We start from the raw sequence: 21142 nt of genomic DNA, 5'->3' as shown, positions 1-21142 counted from the left end.
ATTTGTATTTTAAAAACATTTATCAAACATTTAATGTTAAATGTGAATAAAAAATAACATTAAAAAATATGTATGTAACAACCATGAAACATTTAAATAACATAACCAAATTACATAAAATTCTGAAATTTAATTATTTAAATAACATTAAATATAACTGGATCACCGATGTCGTCTTCTCGAATGAGTTCCACATGGCGGTGGTTGCCTATTTCGTGGAGGATTTCTTCGTGGAACTTGTTCTTCAGTCTCCTCATCTTCACTATCATCATCAGCAGCATTTTCTTCATTTGGTGTAGATGACGCTGAAGGGGCTGAAGGGCCTGTATAAAATAACGACCCTGGAGGAGTGCTAGTAACAATCCCACCGCTCCCCGGGAACTGTGGAAATTGTGGAAACATTGGCATCGATGTATGTGATCCAGATGAAGATTGAGGTGTCTGCGGAGAAGCACCACCAGCCAAATAAGATGCATATGAACCATATGCTGGATCATTAAACATAGTCGTATATGCACCTCCATATGGTATAAAACCCTGCGGGCTAGGCATGTAACCTGGCGGGCTAGGCATGTAACCTGGCGGGCTAGGAATGTAACCCTGCGGGCTCGGAATGTAACCCTGCGGAGATGGCATATAAACTGGTGGGCTTGGCATATGAAGTGGAGGGCTGGGCATGTACCCCTGCGGCATCGACGAATAAGGATGTTGTGGTGGGACTGATGCAGAACCGGTAGCGCCTTCTCTCCGTCCACGCGTCGGGGGACGATGATATTGAGACGGTTGACGTCTTTCTCGGCGCCTAGGAATGTTAACCCCTCGTGCTTCCGCCGAAAGTAGAAACGGCTTCCCATTTTCATTAAACCAGTCCATATAGTTATCCGTAACCATATGACCAGTTTCAGCGTAATATTGTCGAGGGGCCAACAGTGTATATCGGTTCTCCCAAAGCGCAATCCAATCTCTGTGTCTCACCACCCAGTTAACATCTTTCTTTCCCCGTCTATCTATGTTATGCACGTCGTCTAAATTTCTAGGAGCTCCAGGAATATATTGCGTACAACCATACTGACGGAGCACGCGATCAACTGGATGCCACTCAATAATAGCATAACATATAAGAGGTATAACCGATATCCATACCTCTAATGACCCACTAAGGTGGGGTGGGATGCAAGCTTTCACTTCATCGCTCGCATAAGGTATCCACTGAAACTGAAATATAATATACAATTCAAATAAATAAAATATTCTAATTATATCTAACATTTTAAATTAAAATATTAATAATTAAACAAATTTAAAAACATACCTCAGACCCAGCTTTCGTATCAATAAGTAAACGAATTTCCTCTAACCCAGTAGGTATACTTTTATGGTCCTTACATTCATCGACCACCTATGAAATATAATATAAACTAAATATCACCCTATTTAATTGAAAATATTTAAATCAAAATTTAGTTCGAAAATTACCTCAACAATAAGGGGAATACGTATGGTTCATTCACGATCGGGCATAAGAAAGGCATGCGGAACCACGCCCATGATTGTAGAAGCAGAAGACATCCACCGATAGCAGTTTTCTTATAATTCGTCGCCCGACACATTTCTCTAAAGAGAAATGCCAAAACTGCAGCACCCCAACTATATCTTCCAGCTTCATCAAAATCGATCAGATGCCGCAACCACATACAATGCACCTGGTTGCGAGATTTGTCGGGCATCAATATTCCTCCAATTATTCGTAGAATATATGCCCGAGCACATGCCTTTGCTTGATCCTCTGAAGCATTTTCATTTAAAACCTCAAAATTAGCTTTCAACCAAGATAAAGCTATTCTACCTCCATTAAACTCTGGCGGAGCAGCTCCAAGATAATCAATGCACATTGATTGCCAATCACCATCCGCCATACCACATGTCATATTTCCGTCGACGGGAAGCCCCAGATGCATAGAGACATCCTCCAATGTAATTGTTGCCTCTCCACATGGAAGGTGAAAAGTGTGTATCTCGGGCCTCCACCTCTCAATCAGTGCAGAAATTAGGACAGGTTCGAGTTTGCAACCGCCTATAATTGTTGCAATATACCCGAACCCAGCAAAGCCAATATGGCAAAATACGTTCCGGTGTCGGTATACGTGGATTTTAATAAAAGTTTCTAAAATACGATCAGCATCCTAAATAATATATATTATAAAAAATAAAAATTAATATAAATTCATAATAACTTTAAAATAAAAATAAATTTAAATATTAACATTAATTATAAAAAATATTACCATATCGCTAAAATGTCTGGAGATATGATCAATATCCAATCGCAACAGCATTTCGTTTTCCATTATAACTGTAGACAAACAATATAATTAGCAAAAAATTAATAATTCTAAATAAATAATAATTATATAAATATTATTTTAATAAAAAAATAATATTTACATAATATATTAATATAAAAAATATAACTATTTAAAAAAATACTAACATAAAAATAAATTTCTTACCACTAATAACAAATTTAAAACTCAAATAGTTGGAGAATTTGAGTTATATAAGAGAGGAGAAGATGATTTTGGTGTGAAGAATGAGGGAGGGTTGAGGGGGTTTATATAGGGGAGGAGGAGGGGTAGTTAGGAAAACGGATGGGGGCATTTATGACATTTAATGGAAGGCGCGTCCCCGGGGATGCGCTTTCCACACGTGTCTGCTGATATGGCAAAGGCGCGTCCCCGGGGACGCGCCTTTCACACGTGGCATCCACTCAGCGAAAACACGGGTAAAGCGCGTCCCCGGGACGCGCCTTTGCCAACTCAGCAGAAAGGGTGTTAGTTTTGGAAATATTGATCAAACGGTGTTAGAAAGGTAAAATTAAAAATAAACGGTGTCTGTAATTTAACAAAAAAAAAAAAAAGACGGGTCTTCGTCATATTCTGGGGGTCCCAGGTTTTCTAATTGTCACGATTCAAAGACCTGATATACGCGCTGTGCATGCAAACACCCTGAGAGTTGTCTAACATGTCAGAACATTTTAATTCTGTACTTCAATCTTCCTCTGTCTTTGTGTTTTAGATACGGACAAGGAATTCATAGAAAGACAGCTGGGCCGTGCTTTGCTTGCTGTCATTTGCTGCATTTGTCAGTTTTATAAACACAGAATTTTCATTTCTCATTTTCCTTTTTGTTTAAATTGAAAAAATCAATCACCCATTCCCAGTTACTCTCTCTTTCTCTGCCATGAACTAAATCTATTCTTTCTCTTTACCCTTTACTACTGTTAATTCTGTGTGTGCTGCAGTCCATACTGTGCTTTTTGAGATTGACCCTTTATTTCTTCTTATCTGATTTATCAAGAAATGGAACCTCAACCTCAAATCACACCTCTCAAGATTGCCCTTTTCGCAGACTTTGGTACCTTTTTACCCCCTTTCTTTTCTCAAAAAACACTTTGATTATCATTCGTTGTTAACTTTCTTTCTGTTTTTTGTTGCAGGAATTGGACTTACAAATTTGGGTGATTCCTGGAACATGGAGAGTGGTAGATGTTGAGTGATGGGGGAGGAGATGGTTCGCCACCAGTCGAGCTAGGTCTGGAGCTTGGACGTGGGTCTAGCCATAGACCACCGGGTTCACAAAATCATATGGATTTACATTTTTTCAGCTGCAAGAACTACAGCTTCAATCTTCATCTACAAGTACATGGAAGCCGGTCTCCCTGTCCCTAATCATCTTCTTCTCCCTATTTGGAAAAGTGTTACCGGCGGCCACCATGGCAGCCCCTATCAACTCTACTCCGGACGTAAGTACCCAAAACCCATCTCGTTATAGTATTTTTTACTGGATAATAACTTGGTTGGATGATGGTCCAGTTTTGGGTTGTGGGTCATTGCACTTGGAGTACACGAATGGAATGGATCCAGAGCCAGGAAGATGTAGACGTACAGATGGGAAGAAATGGAGGTGCAGCAAAGAAGCTGTCACGTATCACAAATACTGCGAGAGACACATGCACAGAGGCCGTCAGAGTTCAAGAAAGCTAGTGGAAACTTCTCAAGCTACCACCAGAAGAAGTATTAGCCATGGAAATGCCGACACCAGCCTCTCCATTTCTCTGCAACTCGATAGCAGCAGCAGCAGTAATAATGGCAGCAATCTCTCTTCTTCCGGCCTCATTGGTTTCTCTCCAAAGAGTGTTCTTCGGGGAAGCAATCCGAAATCTGAATCACCGCTGCAATTTCATGGATTTTAGGAACAAAAGGGGGTTTTAAGAATGAGTTTTGATTTGGTTGCAATGTGTTGAGATGCGAGACATTGATGGTGTTTGTAGGTTAGTTGGATTTCTTGGTGAAAAGGGGGAGTGAGCGGTGATGATGATGGGCTCCATTGTGTCTTCTAAGCTTGGAAGTGTGACAATAGTTTATGTTTGGAGTTGCAGTTCATTTTGGTGGTGTTGCTCTTTTTTAATGATATGCCAAACTTTCTATATCATTTTTTTTAACCTAAATATGTGGGTAAATGGATTAAAATCATTTGGTAACTTGTTTTGATATTCGTCTACTTTTCATTTTTATTATTTTCAACGACAACAATGCCAAATGGATTCCTTTGGCATGTGTGTTATAAACCATTGGAAGCACTCAACTTAGTCTGTGCGAATTGACTTTGTATATTCCTTAGCATTTCTAACAAGTTATAGGAAATCTTTTACACGTAAAATAGGATGCAATTGGACGGATGATTATCCTACTAAAGGTGGGATTGATGTAGCTCCATGTGCTAAATGAAGGATGCTGCGTGTTCAAAGGGGAATGACCATCCATGATATGTGAAGCGGGGGTTGCTTCTTTAAGTAAAATAGTTCCTTATTTAAAAATTCAATATATTTTATAATTAAATCTGTATGAATTAAAAGATTTTACTGATTAAGGAATATTTGTTACCTCTTGACGTCTTGGATTCGAACACCACATATGTACTGAATAAACGTTCAATGTTAAATGGTTGAGTCTTTGAACAGATATTATCTTATATTCACTTCAAACTAATCAAATAACAAAATCTTCGTTTTAACACCTCATGAGGAAGATAACCCTTCTTCTTCTTCCTCTTATATATACAAATGATTTATGTTCTTAACAAAAAAAAAAAAATCCAAAGCATAAACGTTTAGAAAGACTTTGAATCCATCCAAAGCTGTAATTCCACCTCCTAGTGACTATCCAAACATTGTCCGATAGAAGTGGGCCGTGGGCTTAAAAATAAAATAAAGGTAAACTATCGAAATGATCATTTATCTTTAACATTTATATACTTTTATTTATTAAATTTTAAAAAGTTAAATTTTAGTCTTTTATGTTATTATTTTATTAAATTTTAGTTACTAAGATATGAGTGTAACCAAAATCCCTTAATGCTACCTCCAACAATTTCCACAATAAGCGTTCAATTTATCAAAATCTCAATAAAAAAAAGCTACAAACCCTAAAATGAAATATTTCATTTATACCATTTTTGGGTGTTTAATCGGTTACAAAAGTATGAGGTTTTGATTGTGATTGATTGGCCAGTCACACGTAGTTGGGTGTTCAGTCGATTGATGGTGTTAGTGACTGTCGACGGTGGTAAAGAGGTTAAAATTAAAGTTTTAAAAGTTGAGATTCTTTTTAAGATTGGAATTCCCCCCCCCCCTAAAATTATATTTTTTAGTTTAAATGAAAATTCTCAATATTATCGTAACGTAACACATGTCATTAACGGGATTTTTAACGGCGGTCAACATGAAGACACCTAAAATGGTAATGAAGAAAACGTTAGGCACCTAAAATGATAACAGAGAAAATGTTACACAATGGGATGAGTTAAAAAATAGTTTAGGCACCTTTCGAGATTTTGGGTATAGTTTGGACACTTATTTTGGTATTAAACCTTAAGATATTTATTATCTTTTAAGATTTGAAGTTCGAGTACTACATATACATAAACATAAAGGTTCATTATAAAATGATTAAAAATATTTAAACAAATACCGTATTATATTGATCATATATATATATAAAAAATTCAGAGTATTATATATTACTAATGATTCAAGGTAATTGATTGCCAATATGTCTGATACGAGAGTTTTGTGTATCTTGAGAACTCGTTAATAAGGCTCATTTTAAGCGAGTGACTGACCCTAAATCACTAAATAATAATAATAATAAATTGGATACCTATTACAATATTCCTAAAATGATATTATATTCTAATAAAGTAATATTACATTCCGTGTATAAAACGTTCCCTAAGATTTACGGAAACCTCTAATAGCTGATGAAATCTCAAACCTGTGGCTCAGATAAAAGAAGTGGACGATGGTCCTCGCCAAAAGGGTTGGAACATGACTAGGCAATATATTTTCATAGAAGAGTTGGTCGATATTGTGGTTGGGGAAGAGGATCCACAAAAATCTAATCTCTGAACTTCATCCAACGGATAGGAAGTTTTCTCCTCTAATCTAAGCTATCATGAACAAATGATTCCACTGTTCATCATTGGATAAAATAAAGGAGACTAGTGAAGAATGCACGTATCAGTGATGGTGGACAAATGTTGTTTCTGAAATTTGATTTTATTAAGGAATTATTCATTTCAATAATTATGTTCATTTTAAAATTTTATTTAAGTTCATCCATAACCATAAAAAAAAATTATTTCTGAAAAAATATTTTTAGATTCGCTGGTCTTCATCCTACAACTATGATCAAACACAATACGTTTGATGTATTTGCAAGCGATGGTGGTAGATAATTTGGTAAAATTCGCCATTTCAGTAAACTCACAGCTTTTCCCTCCTAAAAATCACAACTGCTAAATCCCCCACTTATGGCGAGGACGAGGACCGGCTGTGCATCCCATAATTCCCTAAAAACCCTCACAAAGCTGTTATTTTATCCATCCATCCATTCATGATTCATCGTAATACCGATATTTTCGATTCTTCTCTTCTCCTTATGTGGCCATGACTTCACTACTATGACACACAAACCCTTTAATCCCGGACTCGGAGCCCCGAAACCCAGAAGGAAACAGCCATGAGAGTGATAGTTCCTCTGCAAGGTGTTGTTCAAGGACGAGGAGGCCTAGTTTTAGGCTCCATAATCCCTTGCGCGCTCTTTTACTTCCTCCAGTTCTATTTGAAGCGGCACCGTAAAGACGCGGATGACCAGAACAATTCGAATTCCTCGCCTCAAAACCCCTCCCGTTCCCCGTCGTTCGGGAAGTTATCGGAGCTTCCTGGGTTGACACGTAATTACTCTTGGGGTTTGTCATCTCCGCGGAGTCAGACTGGGCCCGTCTCTGTTTCGGGTCGGGTTAATGGGATCGTGAAGGGTGCGGATTCTCCGTATTTTTTGGGAATGATGAGGGCTAAGGAGGATTCGTATGATGAACTCAGAAATCCAAATGGGGTCATTCAGCTGGGTTTAGCAGAAAACAAGGTAGGTTTTTTTTATTAAGTTCATCCATAACCATAAAAAAAAATTATTTCTGAAAAAATATTTTTAGATTCGCTGGTCTTCATCCTACAACTATGATCAAACACAATACGTTTGATGTATTTGCAAGCGATGGTGGGTAGATAATTTGGTAAAATTCGCCTTTCAGTAAACTCACAGCTTTTCCCTCCTAAAAATCGCAACTGCTAAATCCCCCACTTATGGCGAGGACGAGGACCGGCTGTGCATCCCATAATTCCCTAAAAACCCTCACAAAGCTGTTATTTTATCCATCCATCCATTCATGATTCATCGTAATACCGATATTTTCGATTCTTCTCTTCTCCTTATGTGGCCATGACTTCACTACTATGACACACAAACCCTTTAATCCCGGACTCGGAGCCCGGAAACCCAGAAGGAAACAGCCATGAGAGTGATAGTTCCTCTGCAAGGTGTTGTTCAAGGACGAGGAGGCCTAGTTTTAGGCTCCATAATCCCTTGCGCGCTCTTTTACTTCCTCCAGTTCTATTTGAAGCGGCACCGTAAAGACGCGGATGACCAGAACAATTCGAATTCCTCGCCTCAAAACCCAACCTCCCGTTCCCCGTCGTTCGGGAAGTTATCGGAGCTTCCTGGGTTGACACGTAATTACTCTTGGGGTTTGTCATCTCCGCGGAGTCAGACTGGGCCCGTCTCTGTTTCGGGTCGGGTTAATGGGATCGTGAAGGGTGCGGATTCTCCGTATTTTTTGGGAATGATGAGGGCTAAGGAGGATTCGTATGATGAACTCAGAAATCCAAATGGGGTCATTCAGCTGGGTTTAGCAGAAAACAAGGTAGGTTTTTTTTACTTTTATATATATATATATATTTTCTTAAGGGATTACAAGGTGATATCGGTTTAGAACCACTGACAAGGTACACTTGTATTTGCTTTTCTTTGTTTCAGTTGTCATTGGATTTGATTAAGCATTGGCTAGCAGAGAATGCGGAGCAATCTATATTGAGAAACGGAAAAGAGCTGAGCATTAGCAGGATTGCCACTTATCAGCCTTTTGATGGATTGATGGAGTTCAAAGTGGTAAACACTGTTCAAATTTATCTGTTTGCTTTTGTACTTAAGTTTAATGCTATCATTCTATTGACAATCAGACTATCAGTTTATTGAGTTGGTTCTCCTTTAATGTTTGATTTTTACTTTTTATTGTATGAACTTGTATTTAAGCACAAACCATGTGGACTCTGACGTCTGTGATAAAAGAATTGTTGTTATTTCTTGAAGACTTGAGTTCGAACATTATAGATGTCAGGAGTATTAGCGTTCAATGTCAAAAGGTTAAAAGTTTATCTTTGAATAGATATTGTCTTGTACTTATCTCAGATTAATAATAAAAAAAACTTGTATTTAAACGTCAAATGGTTCACATGATTACCACACTTCACTTTGGCCTTTTAGATGACTTTAAGATGTCATGTTAGGATTTTTGCAGATTCAGATTGGTTGAGTGATAATACAGTTACTTAGAGCTATAGGGACTGCTTGCTCGTGACTATGGTTAACGGTTCATGATATCTGTTAATAATGGTGGTTCCGTAATTTTAGTTGAGTATAATGCTTGTAATACAACGAATCATGTGAGAGTGAGGTCACAAACACCAAACCTATGAATTCTACTATCGGAGGTCTGAGTATGGGCCAAGTTTGTTTCTTAATGAGCTCCAAGAGAACTTCTGGTTAAGTGTTGAATGTGCAATAGAAGAGGGATGAAAAACAATAATTCTGACTTCTTCAGCTCTTGATTCTTAGTCAGTGATATATGTATTGTTTGTATATGCAAGAACCATCGTTAAAGCATGTAACATACAATGAGGCCTTGTAATTTCCAGTTCAATTCACCTCTTAAGATAAGTGCTTTCTCACTAATTGAATAAATGTATGCTCTTGATCATAAAGTGGCCTCTTTGCATTTGGAGAAAGAAAAAAAATGCATTTGGAGAAAGAAAAAAAAATACAAAAGAGAAGGGAAAAATTTATTTACAATTCGTGACAAGTCATTACTTTGCAGGCTGTAGCAGGATTCATGTCTCAAGTCATGGAGATAGCTGTTTCATTCAACCCTTTACAGGTAGTGCTGACAGCTGGTGCGACCCCTGCAATCGAGATCCTTAGTTTCTGCTTAGCACATGCTGGAAATGCATTTCTTGTACCAACTCCTTGTTACCCCGGGTAATATTTCTCTCCGTTTTGACGGTTTTCATTCTGGTATGCAGCTATCTTACAAGGAAAATAATGTTTCGAACAAAATCTGCAGTTTTGATAGGGATATAAAATGGCGAACTGGGGTGGAAATAATACATGTTCCTTGCCGAAGTGCTGATAATTTCAATTTAAGTATAGCTGCTCTTGATCGAGCATTTGGCCAGGCAAAGAAACGCGGACTTAAAGTACGCGGGATAGTAATATCAAACCCATCAAACCCTGTTGGCAACCTTCTAAGTCGAGAAACACTTTACAGCCTGCTAGATTTTGCGAGAGAGAAAAACATCCATAGTCCCTAATGAACTATTGGCTGGTTCCACTCGCGGAAATGACGAATTTGTGAGCATGGCAGAACTACTTGACCTGGATGAACTCGGTCGGAATAGAGTTCATATAGTGTATGGTTTGTCAAAAGACCTTTCTCTTCCAGGTTTTCGGGTTGGTGTTATCTACTCATATAATAAGGAGGTTGTGGCTGCTGCTAAAAGTTGATGAGGTTCTCATCTATTTCGGCCCCAACTCAGTGTTTGCTCATCTCTATTTAATGCAAATTTTGTTCAAAACGTTGATTACCATCAACAGAGAGGGGCTTCAAACAATGTATGCTCAGTTTGTGGCTGGGTTAAAAGAACTCGGCATCAAGTGCATAAATAGTAGCGGTGGTTTCTACTGTTGGGCTGATATGAGCGGGTTAATCCGCTCTTACAGCGAGAAAGGTGAACTTGAGCTGTGGGATAAGTTGTTGAATATAGGTAAGATCAATGTAACTCCAGGTTCTTCTTGTCATTGTACTGAACCTGGATGGTTCCGCTTCTGTTTTACTACATTGACAGAGAAAGATATCCCTGTAGTCATGGATCGGATGAGGAAGTTTCTGAAACCTGTAAATTGAATAGATGAAATGCTGTTATTTTACTCTATGATTTCAAACAATGTGCAGATTTGTTTTTGATTGAAAACTCATTCTTTGCCACTATGTTTGAAAATGGTAATCCTTGACTTGAAGCCGAAGGACCAGTTAACCCCATCAAGATCTTGATACTCATCTTGGGGGAAGAAATGTGTTTATGTTACTGATGCTGCCATTGATGTTAACTTTTAGAACTTGCTTTCAGAGTCCAAAGAATTGAACAGATGCTTACACATAAATGGATACATTGTTTTTCTTTTATGCACAAGATTAAGAATAGAGGAACGAATCAATGGTGGCGATAGCTAAATGAATACAGAAGAATTAACTTTTTGGGGGTCTATTATTTTTTACCTTAACTAGCAGCAACTTTATCTGTGTCCTCTTTGCGGTATTAATGACATCTAACATTTCTTTGAACTTTATCTATGGTTCGATTCCAGATCGAACGGACTCGAGAACTTGAACAACTTCAGCCATGCTAGGTCTTCTTGAAGGAACCTCTGATGTACAGATCAACCTTATCTGTGTCCTCTTTGCGGTATTAATGACATCTAACATTTCTTTGAACTTTAACTATGGTTCGATTACAGATCGGATGGACTCGAGAACTTGAACAACTTCAGCCATGCTAGGTCTTCTTGAAGGAACCTCTGATGTACAGATCAACCCCAACTTCATAACCTGTATTAATTCGTTTTCTGTGCTGCACAGCCTTCTATCGAAGCAAGCTGAAGCAGAGCCCTCTCCAACAATCCTCTAACATATTCACACAAGATCACTACCTCGTTTTCTGTTGGACTCTCTACTGGTTTCCTCCCAGTTACTACTTCTAAAAGAATCACTCCAAAGCTATACACATCACATTTCTCGCTAACTCTCAAACTTTGAGCCAACTCTGGTGCGACGTATCCTACTGCATTGTGAAATTTAGTTAAACCATAATTATCCAAAATCGGAAGCAATTTTCCCAATCCATAATCAGATAGTTTGGCCTCGTAGTTCTCGTCTAAGAGTATGTTAGTTGACTTGATGTTGAGATGGAGAATTGGAGGTCTACAATCATGGTGAAGATAAGAAAGTGCTCTTGCAGTTCCAAGGGCAATATGAAACCTTCTAGACCAATTTAGTTCGGTATTCCAACAGCTGAACTAGTTCCGGGATAATTCATTCTGTGAAGATTATCGTAGAGATTCCCGTTCAGAATGAATTCAGATAAAATCAACTGCATTGAAGAGGACCAGTAGTAACCTTGAAAAGCAACCAAGTTCAGATGTTGGAGGTTACCTAGGCGTCCGATTTCTTGTTCAAATTCGTCTTGGTTTCTAAGTCTCCCTAGAGTCTCAAGCTTCTTTACTGCAATTGAGATCCCTCCTTCAAAGCTAGTTTTGTAGACTGTTCCGATCGACCCTCCACCTATTAGCCACTCTTTGTCGAGCAAAGCTTTGGTGCCAGCTTCCCAATCTTCATATTTAGAAGGCAAACTTTTGCTAAAGAGAACTAACTTCCCAATTATAACATTCGAATCTGATGAACCTGGCGGTGTGCTCTCAACAACCATCGCCACTTCCTGCCTTTTACTCTTGAGTGCCCTGATGTTCATGATGGTTACCACACAAACCCCTGTAAGAATCACAGCAGCAGCAACAATGGCAACAATTGCGGAAACACTAAGGACCTCAGTTCTACCGGATGTGGAAGGCGTGGCATTGCGGGAACAGGAAGCCAAAGGGTAACCACAGAGCCCAGGATTATTTGAAAATGCTGATGCACCAAACGACTGGATGGTCTGATCATTTGGAATGATACCAGAGAGATTATTGTAGGAAAGATTAAAATGACTTAACATATTCAAATTCCCAAATGAAGGGGGGATCGATCCGGAAAGTGAGTTCTGTGAGAGATCAAGCAATTGGATTTTCGACAAGTTCCCGAGACTCGATGGGATACTTCCATTCAGCCGGTTGTGATGTAAGTCGAGAACTTCCAGATTCAACATGTAATGCGTATCAGGAATATGTCCCTCTAGCATATTCCCAGAAACATCCCTGCAGCATCATGATACAACTTTCTTAGAATCAATTCAAAGCAATGCCATAGAAAATCTATAGTACAGTAGGATAGCGCTTATACTCACAGTTCACGCAGAAGCCTGCAATTGCTTATATCCTCAGGAATTTCACCAACAAGGTTGAGATTGTGCAAATCTAGGACCTCTAGCAACTCAATGCTTCCAAATCCTGCAGGGATTGTCCCACTTAATGAATTATTAGCCAAGCTAATTGCCAAAAGCCTTCCCAGATCCCTGATACTAATCAGTATGGTCCCATTAAGCTTGTTGAACCCCAAATCCAAAACTTTAAGGCTCTTACAGTTCGAAACGCTTGTTGGGATTTCCCCACTCAAACTGTTCCACGAAGCATCCATGAATTCCAACGCCCCACTGCAGGTTCCCATCACAGGAATCTCGCCAATGAACTCGTTGTGTGAAACATTAAAATAAGTAATGTTCTTCAATTCAAGAACTCCTAGTGGAGCCAACCCTGTGAATGAATTTCTGCTAAGATCCATGCCTAGTAAGCTTTGGCATTCGATATCTCTTTCAGCACACTGCCGCTCAATGCATTGCTACCAACAGATACATATTTCAATACTGAGATATCACAAATTCGAGAAGGCAATTCACCGGTAAGATTATTGAACGAGAAATCAAACCCTTCAAGCTTACTACAATTCGCAATGGATCCCGGAATCGAACCCGAAAGTCCGTTATGAGAGAAGGAAACATACTTGTTTTGTAGCAGTTCTTAAATAAAGCAATAGGAATCTCTCCCGTATAAGCATTCTTTGAAAAATCAAGAAATCTAATGTTAGGCAAGTCACCAATGAAATCTGGTATGGAACCAGATAATGCATTTGAGGTGACATTGATCTTCCATAGCGTTTGCAGAAGTGAAAATTCTTGCGGGAGATTACCTGAAAATCTGTTGCCGAACAATGTCAAGACTCTGATGGAGCTTAAACCCGACAAGGCAGCCGGCAGTTGACCGCTGAGGCTCGTGTTCCACAGGACAATCTTGTCCACAAATCCTTGTGGATTGCAAAACACACCATTGAAATCCACACAAGGGTTACCGTTTGGAGACCACGATTTCAAGCTGTTGTACGGATCATCGGTGATGTTTCCTTTGAATTGGAGCAAGATTTCCTTCTCAGTGGCGGCCGAAGAAAAGGTGAAGAGGGTACTGATCCCTAAAGAAGCAAGAATCAGTAAGAGCAAAGCACGAGAAACTATAAACCCACGGATCCTTTTCATGCTCTCGGAAACAGTAGCAATAACACAGAAAGATTGTGTCTAACCGTTAGACATTATCGAATCTGATTCAATTGCAGAGCTTGTTGTTTGCACTTGTAAAAACCCCACATTTTACTTGCATTTGCTGAACAAAAAACAACAGAGCAACCCATTTTAACCCACACTCTCTTCTCTGAATCAAAGATCTCACCTTTTCTTTCTGGATTTGAGCTAAAATCTCAACTTTTTTTTTTGCTCTTCCAGGTCTAGACTCTTGACGGGGTAAAGAAAGGCACAAATAATGAATGATGGGAGGAAAAAATGTAATAAAAATGGCGATGACCAACAAGTGAGAACAAATGTATGTGAAGGCGGCTTGGCTGGAAAGGAGAACAGGTGAGCAAATTTAATAGTACAAACCATATATGAAAAACATTTATATCTATAGGATTGCCACCAACAGAAGCTTAACCACGTGCATGTCCGTTTCTTTCCACCTTCAATCTCAGTTCTTTTCAATTCCATTACAAAAATAAAAACCTCTCATCTTTTATTTTTGGGTTTTAACTCTGTAGAAAAGTAAACAACTTGAAATCCCCAATTTGGTCTCGCTTCACTAACCACCGTGTCAAGGTGGGGTCTTGGTTTTTGTCCCTTAAATTACAAGCATTTATTCTCTCACCAACCGGACCTTTTCGTCACCACCTAATACTTGTCAGTAGAGCTGGGTATATAGTTTAAGGCCCGCGGTTATCTGTTTAACTCGTGATTCGTGTGGATTTCGGGTCTTAAAAATTGAAGATCGTTTAAATTACAGATTTTTTAACCCGAATCGTTAAACCCGCAGGTTTAATAGGTATAACCGCGGGCTACCCGTGAAACCCGCTAAAGCCTACTTAATTTAAAATTTATAAAATTTTAGATAAAATAAATTTAAAGAATTTTATAGAAAAAAAATAAATTACCTATAAATATGATGTTACTTATAACTATTGTAGTTCTTAAATTTATTAGGGCGTTTGTCATAATTTTACCGCTGTTTAATATTTTTTTTCATTTAAATATACATCATTATCATTTTGGTATTTAAAGATTTTTTTATTTAATTTTGACCTTTATTTTTTTTTCATGAAATATGTTATCCATTTTATTTTTTAATTATAAAAGTCACGTGATATTCTAATAATATCATAACACGTAATATTTAGATTAAAAATAAGAAAAAAAGTAAAAGAAAAATTGAAAATATACTTTTCAACTTTTAAAGATTTTTACAAAATAAATATATTTTAATAAATTAATTAATTATATTTTATCAATTTTAATATAACTGTATCTTTCAAATTTACTCTTATATTGTAAGTATTTTATTTTATATTTTCATATTATGTTTTAGTTTTTCTCTAAAGTATCCATAAAATACAATTATTATGACCACTTGACAATTTTCTTGTTAGATTTGTATAATGTTTGACTTTGTTGAATTTTTATGTTTGAATTTCTGCTTTCAGAATTCAGACACTTATGTGTCTTCATATTATATCATTGAATAATCGTGTTTTATAAAAGTGTAATATGGTTATTTTTTATTTGTTTTTCAATTTGGTGATATAAATGAATATTATTTTTTTTAATTTGAGTTTAAGTAATTATATCATTATATATATATATTAATGATTAAAAAATTAAAAAAATATTATTTTATAATCATTTCCAGCTATTTAAAATAAAAATTAAATATTATTTATTATTTTGACGGTGCTACCTTCCTTTTCAAGTTGCTCGATCATTTTTAAAGGTGTAGTAAGTTAAAACATATTTTTTATTGCATTTAAAGTATTTAAAATTATTTTTATTAAAATGGCAGCGGGTAAGCCCGTTTAGCCCGCGGGTTAAATGGACGGGCCGCGCGCCTTAAAATTCAAAACCGTTTATGAATGCGGGTTTTTTAGCCCGCTCCATTTAAGCCTGCACCGTCAAAACCAGCGGGCTAAACGGCGGGTAGCCCATATACACACCTCTACTCGTCAGAGAAATGGAATATGTTTAGAAGAAAAAAAAAGGTATAATGATAAAATTACCTTAAATGTTTGAATAAATCATTATTTTGATTTTATTTTTTAATGTTTTAGATCAAACTTTTTATTTTTTTTATCAAAATAATACATGTGGGATGAAAATCATTTATTGAATTATAATAAACATATATTATTAACATGATATTTTCTCATATATTTAATTAATAATGTGTCAAATGTTTCATCATTAATTGAGTAATGTAATATATGTCACATCAATATTTTAATGATGTGATAAATAATCAAACACATTAAAATATATCACATTAATAATGTGGGTTGACAATTAGTTAAATAATCGTTTTTACTCTAGTATTTATTGATGTAACAAATAATCAAATGAATATGAGAATGTCACGTCAATATGTATTAATTATTGATAACTAACAATTTTATTTAACAAATATTATTTTAACAAAAAATAATGTTTTTAAAGCTATTATACTAAAAAAATAAAAATAAAAATTATTATTTGTACAAACATTAGAAGTTAATTTTGTCAATATACCAAAAAAAAAAAAGAACAGCATGTAAAATCCAAGTAAATTTTAGACTTTGACTTTTTTGGGTTTATTTTTGGTCTTTTGTTGCCTCATGAGTTGTGATTTTCTTTCCTTTTTACAACATTAAAGAGTAAGTTCCCTTGTATCCATTCTCATTGTGATTAGGGATGATAATAGGTCGAATCTAAATCGAATCTAGTTAAATCCAGGTCTTTTTTACATCTTAAATCCAGATCCGCCCTGTATATGTGGGTTAAAAATTATGACTCAGACCCAGAACAAACGGGTCTCACGAATCCGATCCAAAATAGGTCTATTAAAAAATGACAATTTGACATATATTTTTAACATAATAATCTGTCATTGACTAATTTCACATCACATCTTCAATGAAAGAAAATATTAATTTCAATACAACTAGTAACATAATAAAAAAACGATAAACTAAAGTCTCAAAAAATTTCAACACAATTACATAAATGTCTTTTAAGTAACACAACATTAAAAAAGTAAACCATGAAATATTTTATTGTCGCAGACCAAGTACCATACTTCTACCTCCTTATAGTGATAGTCTTCATCACTACTTAAATCATCAACATCCTAAAACAAACAATAATCAACCAAAGAGAAAAAATTGTTTAATGAAAGTAATATTTATGAAATTTAAATATTAATATTAAGGTTATGTAATATGATAACTTTCTTGTATAACATGTCAATGATATCCACCACTTCTACATCATCATCACAATCTTCATTAATAGTGGAACAAGCATGTGTTCCTTCAAAAGTGTCTTTGTTATAAATAAATAAAAATTACATTAGAGAATATATGAAATATAAAATTAAAGCAAAGGAAGGGAAATAATATAACTACTAATAAGTACAAATTTGCCTTTGACATCTTCAATCATCCAATTTTGCAAGCACGTTAAAGCCTCCACGGTTTGAGAATAAAGCCTAGAACACTGAGCACTAACCACTCTTCCACCCATGCTAAATGCATTTTCTGAAGCAACCGAAGAGATTGAAATTGCAAGAATGTCCCTGAAATTTTTTCGCAAAGTAGGATAATTTCTCTCTTTTTCACAAACTAAGAACATTAAATTCATTATCCTTGGTCAAAGTAGGACTCTCCAAGTATTGATCAACCTCACTCTTCATCAATATCGCTCTAATTTTTTGTCTCTTTGATCTTGCAAAATATCCTCGTCACTATACTTATCAAACTCTCTCTCTAAAGGTGACTTTTCATTCACTTGATTGTTTTTACTTTGATACGCAAGGACAAGGTTATCAAGAGTCTTCCTCACCTTTGTCAATTCACCATTAGTATCATCTCTATATAATTTCCTAAAATAATGAGCGACACAATCCATTTTTTTCTTGGATCTAAAATCGCAGCAATATCCAAAATACCACTAATATGTGACCAATATTTGTCAAACTTTTCTATCATGCTCTTAGCCATTGTTCTAATAACCTCAATATTGCCACTTTGCAACCAACTACTCAAAGAAAGTCTAATCTCACACACAGTTCGAAAAAATAAATTCGCATTTTGATGATTTATAACAGAAAAAACTTTAGTGACCTTGTAGAATATTTTCAACTTTTGACAAACAAGAGTAGTCATACTCCAATCATGGTCCTAAAATCAATACGATCCACAATTGACAAAGGATACTCATGTATTACTACCATTCTAACCAATTCTCTCCTTGAAACTTCTTGATCTAAAATCATTTTTTTCCTTTTTCTTATGTGCTAGAGTTGCAGACCCATCCTCTTGGGTTTTAACTTTCAATTGTGATTGACTAGTTGCAAGATTCAAATGCCTTTTTGAACATTTTTTTTGGCATGTTTGAGCAGGTGTGAAGTTCCCCTACTTCCATTGTAAGAGTGTTTTTTTACAACTCTAACAATTTGCTCTTTGTATACCATTCTCCATAACCAACTGAAAATATTATCATGCTTTGGAAATTAATTTGTTACTTGTTTTAACAAAACTACTTGACACCTTTTCTTTCCCAGGATCATTCCTAACCTCAACAAAGCTTTCGGAATAACTTTATTTCGCATTTGATTCGGGCACTTCAAATGGTTTTTTAATAAGATGACTAGAAACAACATCATTATCTTTAAGAGTAACTTCATTAACATTGATTGTTCATCCATAACTCTGAAAATTCAGCCAATCAATTATGACATATAGTGTAAAAAATTAGAAAAATTACAATAATAAAAACTTATAAATCTGGCGAAAGATGGATATTGGGTATATAACAAAAATTATAAAAATTCAATATCTTACATTAAGATAGAGCACAACGGATCCCAAGAACTCCTTCTTTATCAAGTTTCACTAAACATGTTTACTGTCGAATTGTCCTTTTCTCCAAGTAAAAGCTTCACGTAACGTTTCAAAGCCTCCCACTGTTAATCAAAATACTGTCGTTTTCTTTGGTCTTTTTGTCTCCTCTTCTATAGGGTATATGGTTATTATATTTAACTAAATACTAAAGAGTTGACGATTAAGTCTCCAAATAATCTGTCATTATTTGCTCTATCAATATTAATGGAGAGTGGGTTTAACTTAAATTACATTTCATGATTTTTCACATTCTTCTCTCTAGTAAGTGTCGCTTTTTCTTTGCTTTATTAATAATAAAAAAGTGAAATAAACATGATATAGTCTTTGCTCAGAGCACGGATATAAACATGTGATTAGGAATATTAATAAAATAATTGTCTTTAGTCACAGTTTAAACAAAAAGCATAATGGGGTGACTAGGAAGAATACTTACGCATTTCTCTCATATTTTAAAACCTAGTATTATATCATAGTGTCAGATCCGGAACCGGATTCGTATCTAAATAAAAGGATCCCAATCTGACCCGGATCCGTCGGATCCAAAATTTTAAGATTCAGACTCTATAAAACGGATTTGAATCTATGAATTCGGGTAGGGTCCAGGATCCATTGTTATACATTGTGACTACTCGTTTTTCATTAAATTTTGTTAGAGAAGGTATGAAATTTATTTCCATCTCCTTTTATTTGTTCCTCTATAAGCAGAAATTTTAGAAGGAGAAAGTTATAAGGGTTTATTACACTGTATTTTTCACTACTCTCTCCATTTTTGTTGTTGTTGAAGTTTTCAAGGCTTCAGCATCTACCCTTCTCAGGAAGTCCAGATTCCTGCTAAAAATAACCAAGTTTTAATGGGTTTTAATTTACTTTATTTAACTCGAGACTCTTGTCTTGTTGCATTTGACCGAGTACAAGGTTTTTGGTAGAAGAATGGATCGAAGTTGAGGAGACAAATACAGAAAGAAAAGATAAAAAGTAAATTTCAAATAAAATATTTAGTGAAGATTTAAGTTAACGTACATGAAGAACTTAGTAGCATGGCCAAGGTGGCTTTGGCATCTTTTTGATGGCCATGTGAACATATCAACGTCATTCAACACTTTTTAAGGCATAGACAGTGCTTCGGATGAAACACCCTTTAATGGAATGCCAGACCACCATCTCTTCTTTCTCCTTCAATGCCTTTGCATATTTACATCTCTTCTTCTTTATTATATCTTTGACTTTTTAAACTTGTTCTCTTATGATTTTTTTCATATTAACATTTCTTTGTAACAACGTTAAATAAATGAGTACATGAAAATGTCGAAAGCATAGTCAACATCTTGCCTAATACAATCATGACTATCATAAGAAAAATATAACATTGATCGACTAGTGATAGCCTAATAATTAAAAGCATAAACAATTAAAGCAACGATGTATAAAAAGGGATCACTCCAACGGCCTCAAGTACCAAACACGGAGGAGAGAAACTTGAAGAAGATCCAAAACAGACAAATGAAAAAGCGGTATCTCCTTAACGACAATCCCATCCAGCACATATATTCGATAACCAACGTATCGTCATGGACAAATGAACAAAGAAAAAAGACATCAGAAAAATAACCAACCAAGAAATCATGTAAAATCACATACCTAGAAGAAAACCAATAAAAGAAACCTACAAAAGTAACTGCTATAGAGAAAAATATCGGTCTCTTTTTTATTACTATTGTGGTTAAATTCTACTTAACTATGAGCCTTAGTCTAAAGGTATAATATCAAATTTTGGTTTTTCAATATTTATCAAAATGGTTATTTGTCCCGTATTTTTTTTTCTGGGATCATTTTGTCCCATAATGTTTTATTTAAGGGGAAAGACCCTTGCTTTTTATTAAATAATCACTTTGACCCTTATTATTTTTTATGGAGCATTTTAGCCCACTAATGTTGGGGGAAAATTTTGACATTATGCCTACTCTAAATTAGTCTTTAAACTTTTGAACATTATAATTTTATCTCCAAACTATTACTCTTATTCTTAATTGGTCCCAAAATTTTAAATATTCCAAATTCATCTTCAGACTATGACCTTATTCTATATTGGCCCCCAAACTTTTGAATGATTTTAGGAGATGTTATTGGAAAGTTCAAAAGTTTTAGAGTCAATTTAGAATGTGAGTCATAGTTTGGGTACGGATTTGGAATATTCAAAAGTTTAAGGATCATTTTAGAATGAGAGTCATAGTTTGGG

The 21142-nt window shown here is 35.7% G+C and overlaps 1 protein-coding gene and 3 pseudogenes across 1 annotated transcript; 3 read left to right on the top strand and 1 right to left on the bottom strand.

Moving 5' to 3' along the window:
* The first annotated feature begins 3359 nt into the window (after positions 1-3359).
* On the top strand, positions 3360-4409 carry LOC120114448 (annotated as a pseudogene).
* Positions 4410-6704: 2295 nt separating this feature from the next.
* Positions 6705-7581, top strand: LOC120114419 (probable aminotransferase ACS10). The gene has a single exon (XM_039135348.1). It carries the CDS (start codon positions 7080-7082, stop codon positions 7500-7502), a length of 423 nt encoding a protein of 140 aa, XP_038991279.1. The 5' UTR covers positions 6705-7079; the 3' UTR covers positions 7503-7581.
* Positions 7582-7896: 315 nt separating this feature from the next.
* On the top strand, positions 7897-10638 carry LOC120114418 (annotated as a pseudogene).
* A 541-nt stretch (positions 10639-11179) lies between these two features.
* LOC120114382 lies at positions 11180-14065 on the bottom strand (annotated as a pseudogene).
* Positions 14066-21142: the final 7077 nt, after the last annotated feature.

Source organism: Hibiscus syriacus, unplaced genomic scaffold (assembly GCF_006381635.1).
Source record: "Hibiscus syriacus cultivar Baekdansim isolate YM2019G1 unplaced genomic scaffold, ASM638163v2 tig00110223_pilon, whole genome shotgun sequence".
Lineage (NCBI taxonomy): Eukaryota > Viridiplantae > Streptophyta > Magnoliopsida > Malvales > Malvaceae > Hibiscus > Hibiscus syriacus.
Note: the sequence above shows the minus strand (reverse complement) of the source record. Positions and strands in the feature narration are given on the sequence as shown.